The 11,486-nt window shown below is 48.7% G+C and overlaps 1 protein-coding gene across 1 annotated transcript in view; it reads left to right on the forward strand.

Annotated features, from left to right (window-relative positions):
• Positions 1–11,486, forward strand: part of PRKCA (protein kinase C alpha) — a 466,835-nt gene that overhangs the window by 410,884 nt on the left and 44,465 nt on the right. Inside the window, exons 11-13 of the mRNA XM_006146762.2 lie at positions 1,341–1,432; positions 4,480–4,542; positions 5,499–5,637. Coding sequence (XP_006146824.1) covers positions 1,341–1,432; positions 4,480–4,542; positions 5,499–5,637 — 294 coding nt within the window. The remainder of the gene's footprint in view (positions 1–1,340; positions 1,433–4,479; positions 4,543–5,498; positions 5,638–11,486) is intronic.

Below are 11,486 nucleotides of genomic sequence, written 5' to 3' on the forward strand. Positions count from 1 at the left end.
CCCCCCACCCCGCCCCAGAGAGGATGACTACACCACAGCCTCTTCTCTTCCATTCTCCTCTCGAGATTTTGGGCATGCACTCACATACACCCCACATGAGTTTGAAGTCCCCGGGTCCAGGGCTGAGACCGTGGCCAACTACGTGGGAGTCCAGCAACGTAACTATTACACCATCTGCTGGTCCCCGAATGCTTTCAGATTTTAGAGTTTCGAAATGGCAGTGCAGCCTCGCAAAGTCTCAGGATGTGTGGGGGAAGCCATGCAGCCAGGCACTGCCCTGAGTGTCAGCCTGGCACTAGTGGTGTGGCCGGCTCCCTGCCCCAAACAGCTCCCCCAACTCTGAACCAAGAGCACCAGGGGGAAAAGAGCCACCCGCTCGGGAAGAGAACCACATCTCCGAATCCCAGTGACTAGCAGGACTCTGGAATGCTACAAAACAGAGACAGAGATGAAATCGAAGTTTGTAAGGGAAGGCTAGAGGTGGGAGCCTCCGGACCATTAGCTCAGCTCCATCAGTTCTGTTCTCCCTGGACAAGTCTTTAATGTTTAATAACCTCTGTGAATGGTGATGTTTCCTGGAGGACCGCAGAGGTCAGCTTTACCTTGTCGGGCTGTTAGTTATTTCCCTGTTAAGGCCCTCAGCCTCCCACCTCTGTCTCAGCATAATGTCCTCATAAATATGCAAGTTTATTTGGTTCTAGGAGGGATGCCTTTCTTAAGGCCCAGCGCATAGCATGTGATGACAGAGGCGATCAAAAGCACACATCCGGGCATATTATGGATGCAGAAGAGCATCTGATTAGCCTCCCCAATCAGGCTTCTCCCTCTTCCCCACCCAGGCCATAGCACTGAGCATGTGTAATTTATAAGCCCAACCTAACTCAAGAGAAGGATTTTCAGAGCATCTGTTTAAGCACCTTAGCACCTCAGCATGGCCTGCCTCCTCGACCTCATGCACGAGCCTCATGGCACCTGGGCCGCCCAAAAGCCCCAGTTAGAAAGAAATAATTTGCGAATGTGGATCCTCTGCACCATCTTCAGCTTCAAAATGTATTTTGTGTGTAGGAAAAAGGGGAGGGATGCTCAAGGCCATGTCTCTAATAGGGAGAGTGCATAACCAGAAGGGGGCAGACCAACAACCTCTGTGGAAACTTCCCAGGACCCACCTGCAATTGTCTTTGTTACTCATTACGTCTTTGGGGAAAAAAATCTGGAAGAGCTATAAATAGCAGATCTGCTGGTCCGCCCATGTTTTACTCCTGAGAAAGCGAAGGTGGGCCTGGGGAGGGTGGAGACCCTGCTGAAGGTAGAGTCCACTCACCGCACTCCTTGTTCTGTAGGATCGCCTGTACTTTGTCATGGAATACGTCAACGGCGGGGACCTCATGTACCACATTCAGCAAGTGGGGAAGTTTAAGGAGCCACAGGCAGTGTGAGTACCTTTTTATTTGTTTATTTTTTATTATTTGTACATTAAATTGCTATACATCCTTTAGATTGTGAAGAGACTTTACCCAGCATGATGTACACCTCAGTCCAGCCCAGTTGAAACTATTGTACACATCCTCGTCAACAGATAGTAAACCTTATCTGTGTCCCACAAGTGTCGTACCTCTCCATTTTACCCCCAAATTTCCTTTCCTACTCTCTTCCCCTCCCACACTCTTATTTGTCTCTAGTGTCCATTACAATTTTTAATACTTTTATGTTCTCCAGTCTTTTAGTCTCTACCATAGAGTACAGACAGACAGTATATGTTAAGCAGAGACATACAATGTTTCTCTTTCATAGTTTGGCTTGCCTCACCCAGCAATATATGTTCCATATTCATCTACTTTCTATCAAACTTTAGGGCCTTGTTGTTTTTTATGGCTGAATAGTATTCCATGGAGTATATGTGCCACAATTTTTCAATCCATTTATCTGTTTGTGGACATTTGGGTTGGTTCCATGTCTTAGCAATTGTGAATAATGCTGCGATGAAAATATCTGTGCAAGCACTTTTCCGACTGAGTGTTCTCCTGTCCTTTGGGTAGATACCCAGGAGTGGAATTCCTGGATCATATGGTAGTTCTGTTTGAAGGTCTTTGAGGAACCTCCATATCGCTCTGCACAGTGGCTGGACCAATTCATATTCCCACCAACAGAGTAGGAGTGTTCCCCTTTCACCACATTCCCTCCAGCACTTATAATTATTATTTTTTTAATCTTCACCAGTCTGACTGGGGTTAGGTGGTATCTCATTGTGGTTTTGATCTGCATCTCCCTTATAATAAGGGATGTTGAGCATTTTTTCACATGCTTTTTGGCTGTTTGTATATCTTCCTTAGAGAGTTGTTTATTCAGCTCATTTTCCCATCTTTTAATTGGGTTAATCATTTTCTTCTGGGTAAGCTGCTTGAGTTCCTTGTCTATTCTAGTTATCAGTCCCTTGTCTGAGGCAGAGTTACCAAAAATTCTCTCCCATTCCAAGGGTTGTCGATTCACACTAATTATGGTGTTCTTTGCTGTGCAGAAACTCCTTAATCTGATGTAATCCCACCTGTCTATTTTGGGGATTATTGCCTGTGCTTTGGGGGTCTTGCTTAAGAAGTCTTTGCCTACCCCTATGTCTCCCAGAGTTTCCCCAGTGTTTTCCATCAGTAGTTTTATAGTTTGCGGTCTTAGGTTTAGGTCTTTGATCCACTTTGAGTTGATTTTTGTTAATGGTGAATTCCTATTTAAAATCCTTTCATTTAAGTGAGCTGGGATGCCCAGCTGAGAACTTATAGGTGAAGTGTCACAGTGAGACTCCACCCTAGTGGAGGTGAAGACCATAACCTCCCAAGGAGGCAGCTTTGTTTCCTGGAGAGCCGTTTATTCTGTTTCCAGTAAATTGGAGATGCTGCCATGTCCTTTTGTCACCCAGTCCCATCCTCACAGGCAGAGTCATCCACTCATTCACTGAGTACACAGTTCTTGCACACGCACCATGCACTGGGAGCCCAGAGTGCTGAAGGAATGAGGTGCCCCACCCTTGGGAGCTTGTGCTGTCTCCTGGAAAGCACAGAAGATAATGTAAAATCACCTGTAATCCCACAGGCTCTTCTTTCTTTCTGCCCAGCCTCTCTTGCCAGCTTTCAGATGTGGCCTCCCGTTAAGAATTTGGTCCTTATCCAGCAGTTGCCATAGTGGCTTTGTCGCTGGACTCCCATGTAGTCAACTGCGGTTCGAGTCCCAGACCTGGTGGCTTAAACTCAGGCCGGGCGTGTGTGCATGCGTGCCCAAGATCCCGAGAGGAGAATAGAGAAGGGATTGTGGCATGGCCATCCCCCCAGAGGATGATTTCTCGCTTTCTGTCTCTCTGTCTCTCTCTGTCTTTCTGGTGAGTGGATGCGTCCTATGGCAAAAACCTCTCCAAAAAAGAATAAAGAAATAAAGAGTTTGGTCCTTATCATTAGGGATTTCTTTTGTCTGTTAATGTAGGCATGTGTGCTTATTTAAAGCCTCTTGGGTGTGATATTTGCACAAGAACAGTCGTGTGGCTTCTCAGACTTAAAAGATTCCTAAATGCTATGCACATTTTAAAACATCCTTCTGCATTTAATCTGAGTTTCAGATATTAACCTATTAATGATTTTTAAACGATGGTAGTAACTGCTTTTTTATTATGAATTATTTAAAAGGCTAACCTCAAGTATGAATCACCGTGCATGTCCCATTTATTCCAGCACTTGGGGGAATGAATAAACTAGCTAAAGAGTTCATCACACACTATACTGTGTTCCAGGGAGTCATTGTATTTTTAAACAGCAATTTTGTCCATGAATATGAAAATGGAAATTTTCTCCACGCTAGCATACTCCTAACACAGAAAAGTCTAACGGGTATTTGCTCTTTAAGCAAATTACTTTGTAGGCAGTGAATTACCTGCCTGCCTTCCCCAGACAAGAAAGTTAAACCTGTTCTCATTGACTTTATTAGCTATGTCACTCTGGGGTAAGTTGGGAAATAAAATGGTGGAGGGAAGGGTCAGGTTTGAAAAAACATGTGCAGGGAAGTTATGCTCTCTGAAAGTCTGAACGCCTTCCATTCTTGTATTTCTTTGTTACTTGAGCTTGAGGTTAAAAAGTATCTAGGAGTTGGGGCCAGCACATGGCGTAGTGGTTATAAGGCACTGGACTCCTACATGGCCGACTATGGTTCAAGTCCCAGACCCAATGGGTTGAAAATCACTCTGGGCGTGTGCACGTGTGTGTGCATGTGTGTTTGTGTGTGTGTAAGATCCCAGAGGAGAATAAAGAAGGGACTGTGGCATGACCATCCCCTCCCGGGGGGCGGGGGGTGATTTCTCACTTTCCCTCTCACCGTTTCTGTCTGTCTCTCTCAGGTGAGCACATGTACCCTATGGGCAAAAATCTCTAAAAAATAAATAAAATAAAAAGTATCCAGGAGTCAAAAGAAGCAAACCAGAAACCTGAAGCACATTTTCTTTTGCAGATTCTATGCAGCAGAGATTTCCATCGGCTTGTTCTTTCTTCATAAAAGAGGAATCATTTATAGGTGTGTATTGGCGTTCTCTTCCAGCCCAGCACAGTGGGGAGGCGTGCTGGACATCCGTGGGCGTGTAAATCTGTGAGGGGGACTTAAGGCGTGGAGCTTATGGTGCCCCAGTAACAGGGACGTGCTGGGCCCCATCTTTCTTTGCAACCGCAAGGCAAACAAAAGCCACCTCCTGATGTCTAGAGCGTAAAAGTTTATGTCTCATTCCTCCTTCTCAGAAGAAAGCATGCTTTTTTCTCCACTGACAGCTCCTCCCTTTGTCTTTCATTTCATACTGAGGTCAGGGAGCAATGGAAACTGAATTTCTGCTCGGCAGGAGAAGAACATGGGGGGCTGGGGAGAGGCAAGGGGGAACGTGCAGTTAAGTTCTTCCAGGTGTTAGCTACCGTGAATGACTGGTGCCACGGGAAGGGGAATCTCTACTCTTGGGTCATCAGAAAAGTCATGACATATTTTTCTATGCAAAAATGCATCATGACTTTTCCAATGACCCCATAGTATTAACTGAAGACCAATGAAAAGGGTACAGAGCACAAGGCAGAATCACAGGGACATTTATGTGACCCAGTGAGGAGGTTTTAGACTCATGATGCTGCATCTGTGTATCAGCACCTATCCCTCCCACCCTGCCCAGTGCTGTATATTAACAAATCAAATGACGGGGGTCGCCCAGACCTGCTAGATCGGAATCTCTGAATTTACAAGCACAGCCAAGAGTGGGAATCACTGGTTCAGTCATTCAGTCATTCATTCAAGTGCATTAAAGTACCTACCCTACCCCAGGCACTGTGTTAGGCTCTGGAGATCAAAAACACAAGTTCCCCAGTCCCTGCTCCCCGGAGACCTACCGTAACCCTCCCGATATGGCAGCTGGTCCAGTGTCCTGTGCTGTTGTCTCTGGAGCAGACCAGGGTCTGTGGCGGGAAGGGCTCTCATGCCAACCTGCTTCCTCGCAGGGATCTGAAGTTAGATAATGTCATGCTGGATTCAGAAGGACACATCAAAATTGCTGACTTCGGGATGTGCAAGGAGCACATGATGGACGGAGTCACAACCAGGACCTTCTGTGGGACTCCAGACTACATCGCCCCGGAGGTAAGGACCCGGTGCTCCCCGTTTCCAGCCCGGAGACAGCCCTGCACAGGACACAAGGTCATTAATGAATCAGTAAGTCAGCATGTGGGTCATGGCCCCCCGAGAGACTAAACTGGAGAAGGCAGACAAAAATAGAAAGAGGAAAGAGGAGAGCTTATTGCAGCTCATGGCAAGGCTATGTCTTCTTTCATGGAACGTTTTGTTTTTATTATGTGTACATGCAAACTGGTTACATGGTCGAATGTATTTCTTACGTGGTCCTTGTCAGAGTAACTTAAGAAACACTGTTGGATAAAAGGAGTTGCTTGTAAAAACAGTCTGCCTGGAAAAGCTGGGTTAGAAGGTGCTTGCAGCAGTGGGCTTTTCAGCAGTGTCAGAGTGGTCCCTGCTCCGGGTTGCGTGTTGTTCGTGATGTCTAGGAAGAATGTGTCAAAGAGGTTCCAAGATGTGTGTCTCTCCAGCATGGCCGTATGCACTGCTATATCTGCTATGACTCATCCTGAGGGATTTCCTGCCTCATTTATGAAGCATCCTACATGCCTGCTATTAGAATGTGTTGTCACTCTGGGTCACAGTGTAGCCAACTTCCTATCAACACACAGCCCTGTAGATGCATGTCTTTTTTCAGCTGAGCTTCACTGTGGTGCAAAGCAGCAGATTCAGAGCTGGGCCAGCCTGAGCTCTTCAGAGAGCATCATCGTGGCTGTTGGCGGCTGATCCCGCGTGTATTCCCCTGATTGCCCACACCCATCTCAGATGCAGCAGGGGTGGTGTAAAAAGACACGAGCTCAGAAGTCAGACCAACGTGGGTTTAGGTCCTGACACTACTGCTTGCAAGCTGTGAGACCTCGGGAGAGTTGCTTAGCTTCTCTGAACCCCCGTGTCTTCAGTGGCCGTTAGAGATAACAGAATTGTGGCAGTGCTGTGAGAACTCGCGTGCCTAACCCAATATTTTGCACCCAGGAGACCCTCGGTGCTAGTCATTATTCCAAAAGGGAAAATGGTTTTTATTTCTTTGTCAAGGGCTTTTTTGATGGTTATAGTCGTAGATGGCAGACTTCACATAGACATGGAAACACAGACTTCATGTAGAAATTTAAATCCTGAAATATGTGGCCAGAGATGGCATGTTATCTTGCTACATAACTTACCCCCCAAATAACTCACTCATTGGTAAGTACCTCCAGGTATAACGTGCACTTTTATAGTGGTATTTCTGGAAGACGGAGCAGGCAGAGAAGGCATCCTAGGCAAGGCAGCCCCTCGGTGCAGTACATGTTCTGGAGCAGGCTCTGACTGACAGGTATTAAGTAGGCTGTGATTAGGAGCTGTGCACGCCCCATTTAACAACACACCGGGCTGCTGTAAGAGCTTGATGGCCGCAATGGCAGCATCTTAGGAGCAAAGGCACCTTTGAACCTCGTCTCCATGAAGGCCAGGTCTCTGCCCATCAGATAAATAGCTTCCTGGGTTTAGCAGCACCTCAGGGGTGACGGTGTCCCACAGGGATGAAACTTCCCATGTAACCGAGGTTTGTGCATTTGAGTGTCTTTCTTCTTGTGTTCGTATGAGTTTCCTACTGCAGCTGTAACCGCCGCAAACCTAGCAGCTTAAAATACGGATCTGGCCCTACCGGAGACCAGGTGGGAAGGATCCAGGTTTGCCTCCCTGGCCTGCCTCCATATGCTAAGTGTGCCCACAGGTGCACCCAAGACCCTGACTGGCTGGAAGGCTCGGGAGATTCATGGCATAAGGACTTTGTGGAGTATACTTGGGTCTGTGTGCGTGCGTGTGTGTCAGGTGCACCCAAGACCCTGACTGGCTGGAAGACTCGGGAGATTCATGGCATAAGGACTTTGTCGAGTATACTTGGGTCTGTGTGCGTGCGTGCGTGTGTGTGCGCGCGCACGCTCATGCATGTCTGTCTGTCTTTCTCTCATGAAATCAAGCAATTAATATTTTTTCTTAGATAACACAAACGTATTACCTTATAGTACTTGAGGTCAGAATTACAAAAAAATCAGTCTCACTGAGTTTAAGTCAGATTATTGATGGGCTGGTTCCTTCTGGAAGCTTCCAAAGAGGCCTTTTTTTTTGCCCTCTCCAGAGGCCGCCTGTATACTTCAGCCCATCTTCTGAGCAGGGCAGCCCCTTCCAGCCCCTCCCTGCCTTTCCAGCTCTGACCCTTCAGCCTTCCTTTTCTCCCGCTGGGAGATCTTGTGAACACTTTGGCCCGCCCAGGTAATCAGGGTATGTCCCCGTGTCCAGATCCTTAACTTTCTCACGTCTGCAAAGTCCCTTTTTTCCACACAAGGTAATATATTGGGTTGTCAGAAAAGTCACGATGTCTTGTTCTGGTTTTCCTTGCAAAAATGCACCAGGACTTTTCCGACAGCCCAATAGTGAAAGGTTCCAGGGCGTAGGAGGTGGACATCTGTAGCCCAGAGGGGACGTTTTCCAGCCTGTCATACTCATTACCTTGGCCTTCTGTATTGATGACCTCCCCTCATTACCTTGGCCTTCTGTATTGGTGACCTCCCCGCCTTCCTCCAGCGGGTCCACCTAAGCAGACTTCTCACGTCTCATGGTACCTTTGGGCCTCTTCACAGTCTAAGAGCCCTGGCTTCTGAAGTCTACCTTTGTCTCCTTGTAGCTCCTGCAAGGAACGACAGAGGGCATGGCTCCATTTTTGTCACTTGTGTGCCAGGCACTGTGTAGACGCTCTCATTTACTCCTCCTCTCAAGCTCTGGAAGGGAGGAACCACAGGCCCACGTTTCAGATGAGGTGACAGGTGGTAAATAACCCATTGAAGACTGCATTACTAGAAATGCCAGGGGCCAGCAGGCAGGGTGCAGAGTAAAACTGCTGAATCCCACGTGAATCCACTTGAAAGTCACGCCAGGTGTGTGTGCATGCATACCCAAAATCTCAAGAGGAGAATGGAATAGAAGGTATTGTAGTGTGTCTACCCCACCTGAGGGGTGATTTTTCACTTCTCTCTTTGTCTCTCTCTAGAGAGCGCATTTGTCCTATGGCAAAAACTAAAAAAAAAAACCCACTTAGACAAAGCCTGAATGGGGCTTCAAGCCCAAACTCGGGCCCTATCCACACCTTTGTGCCACTCAGAACACTAAAACGCCCAAACGCTGAGTGAATCACGACTCCAGGCAGCTTGTGTGGGCTTGCTGTGCTGAGCCGGATGCCCCGGGGATACAGAAGGCCATTGGACAGGGGCCCTGCCCTCAGATGCTTACAGTCTATGAGAGGTGACAGTCACACAAACAGGCAGGCACCAAAGTCGGGGCTTAGATTCCAGCTGACTCCGGTTGACAAAATAAGCCAAGCTGCTTTGGGAAATCAGGCAGTAATCATCGCAGGTCCTTCCACCTTTTGCTGGCATTCTCCCTCACAAACATCCGGGAACTTGACATGCCTGGCCATACATCTCCTTACGGACTAGAGAAAGGCTAAGTGGCTTCACGGTTTCTGAATTTGCTCCAAGGTTAAAATAATCCCTTTCTCTGTGTAAATCTTCCTGTCAGGCAGAGGCAAAATAATTATCTTAGATGGCATTTTCTTTAATAGGCAAAGCAAAGGCTTAAATATTTATGGCTATTTGTTCAAAAACCTTGACATTGATTATGCTGTAGCAGCTTCTTAACCAGCTAAGACAGACCGAGGCGGAAAATGTCACTAGCAGATGCGATTGTTTGCCGAGATGGGACTCTAATCAGAAAGTGGGTCCTACAGCTGGCATCGAAAGAATTTGTCAGGGCCGGTGAGAGTCTTTGAGGAGGCCGAGCAAAAGCCTCATCTGGATTTAATCCCCCTGTGAAAGTGCGTTTGGGCATTGAAAATGTGGTCCAATGTCAAGTATCTCGCGGTGTCCAAGAACCGGACTTCAGAGACAGAAAGGAGGAGCAGGAAGCATGCTTCTGGCTCGTGTCCCTCTGTATTCCTCCTGCTACTGGGGAATAACAGTTCTTTAAAATGTGCCAGGCAATAGCAGATGGTGTGGAAGTTAAAGCAGCTGCATCCCACATGGCTGACTAAGCAGTTCGAGTCCTGGACCCAGTGGTTTGAAAATCATGTTGGGTGCATGTGTGTGCGTACCCAGAAACCTGAGAGGAGAATGGAGGAGAAGGGACGGGGGCATGGCCATCCCCCTCGTGGGCTGATTTCCCTCTTTTTCCCTCTCTCTGTCTCTCTCCAGCAAGTCCACATGTCCTGTGGGAAAAAATTACAAAAGAAAGTCCCCAAAAAACAAAAAACAGCACCTAGCTGTAGACTGTCTTTGACCTCTCTTAGGAGAAGATGGCCATCCATCCCTCCAAACCAGAGTCAGGGGCCTAGGGCGTGTTCAGAGGCATGGCAGGGCTCGGAATTGTATCCCAGCTGTCGATACCGACAGATCCCTTAGGCCGAGTCTGAAGGAGCAGCGCAGACAGGCTGCTCGGCACGCGGCATCGTCAGCCGCCGTGTTCATCAGGCACCTATCAACTGCCAGGCACTGTTTGGGGCTTGTGGATGCTGGGCCAGGAAGGGGAGCCCAGAGGAAACCTGGGAGGAAGCTGGGGCTAGGATGCCATTAGAATGGGTGACTGCGGGGCCGGCCAGCGGCATTGTGGTTAAGGCAGCTGGATCCCTCATGGCTGGCTGCATGGTTTGAGTCCCAGACCCAGTGGCTTAAAAACACACTGGGCACATGTGTGTGCATGCCCTCAAACCTGAGAGCTTGCAGTGTGACCATTCCCCATGGGTGAGTCCTTTCTCACTTTCTGTCTCCAGCAAGCATGTGCACCCTCTAGTAAATGAAAAAATAAATGGATAGATAGATCGATAGATAGAGAGAGAGAGAGAGGGGGGTAAATAGATAGATAGAAGTGAGTATAGCCCAGAGGAGCATGGAGTCAGAGATGGGAGTGATACAGACTCCGCCCGGCAACAGCAGATGGCACCTCAGATGTGGCCAGAATTGTGGCTGTGGGTGTGGTTATGGCCTGCAGTGGGTGGGCAGGCTCCTGTGAGGGCCAGGACTAGAAGAACTCTGAGAGGGGTAGACCTGCCGGCCAGAATTGTGGATGTGGGTGTGGTTATGGCCTGCAGTGGGTGGGCAGGCTCCTGTGAGGGCCAGGACTAGAACTCTGAGAGGGGCAGACCTGCCGGGGGCACAGGCTCTGTGCCAGCCTGCCCTGTGGGGATGCCCGCCCTGGTGCCTACAGCAGCAGCCAGATAGCTACATTTTGATGTGAAATCCGCCTAACTGTCTAAAAGAAAGGTGGACAAGTGTGATTCAGCCAGTGGGCCATGGCGGTGCCCTCTCATCTGGAGGAGGTCAAGGGTCACATTTAGGGAGAAAACGAAGCCCACGACTGTCCAGACAGGTAGACAGAGATCCAGGGAGCCAGGAGCCTGGGACTCCAAGGGACATCCTCAAGGACAGGCCCCAGGACTGTGGAGGACAAGGAGATGGGGCAAGGCCGGGAGGGGACTCTGCTGCAGGGAGCCAGGGAGAACCGAGAGCTCAGTGTCTGTGGGACTGGGCACAGGGTCGAGTATGAGCAGCAGAAAAAGAACTTCCTTTTAGGGGAACCCGGGAACTAGATGAGAGGAACTGGGCGCTCCCTCCTCCCAGAAGGCAAGCTGCAGGAAGCTTTACGAAGCTGGAGAAATTAGTGTATTTGTAGGCCAGAGGGAGGATGCAGAGAGGGTGGTACGTCCCAGAGGAGCAGGTGGGGGCTACACAAGGAAAGCAGCCCCTTCCCCTTGGGTCCAAGAGCAAGGCAAGCAACAGTGAGCCCTCATGGCAGGAAAGCACATCTGCCCTCCCGGCCCCTCTGCACCCCCC

The sequence above is a fragment of the Tupaia chinensis genome, unplaced genomic scaffold (genome assembly GCF_000334495.1).
Source record: "Tupaia chinensis unplaced genomic scaffold, TupChi_1.0 Scaffold000187_1, whole genome shotgun sequence".
Taxonomy (NCBI): Eukaryota; Metazoa; Chordata; class Mammalia; order Scandentia; family Tupaiidae; genus Tupaia; species Tupaia belangeri.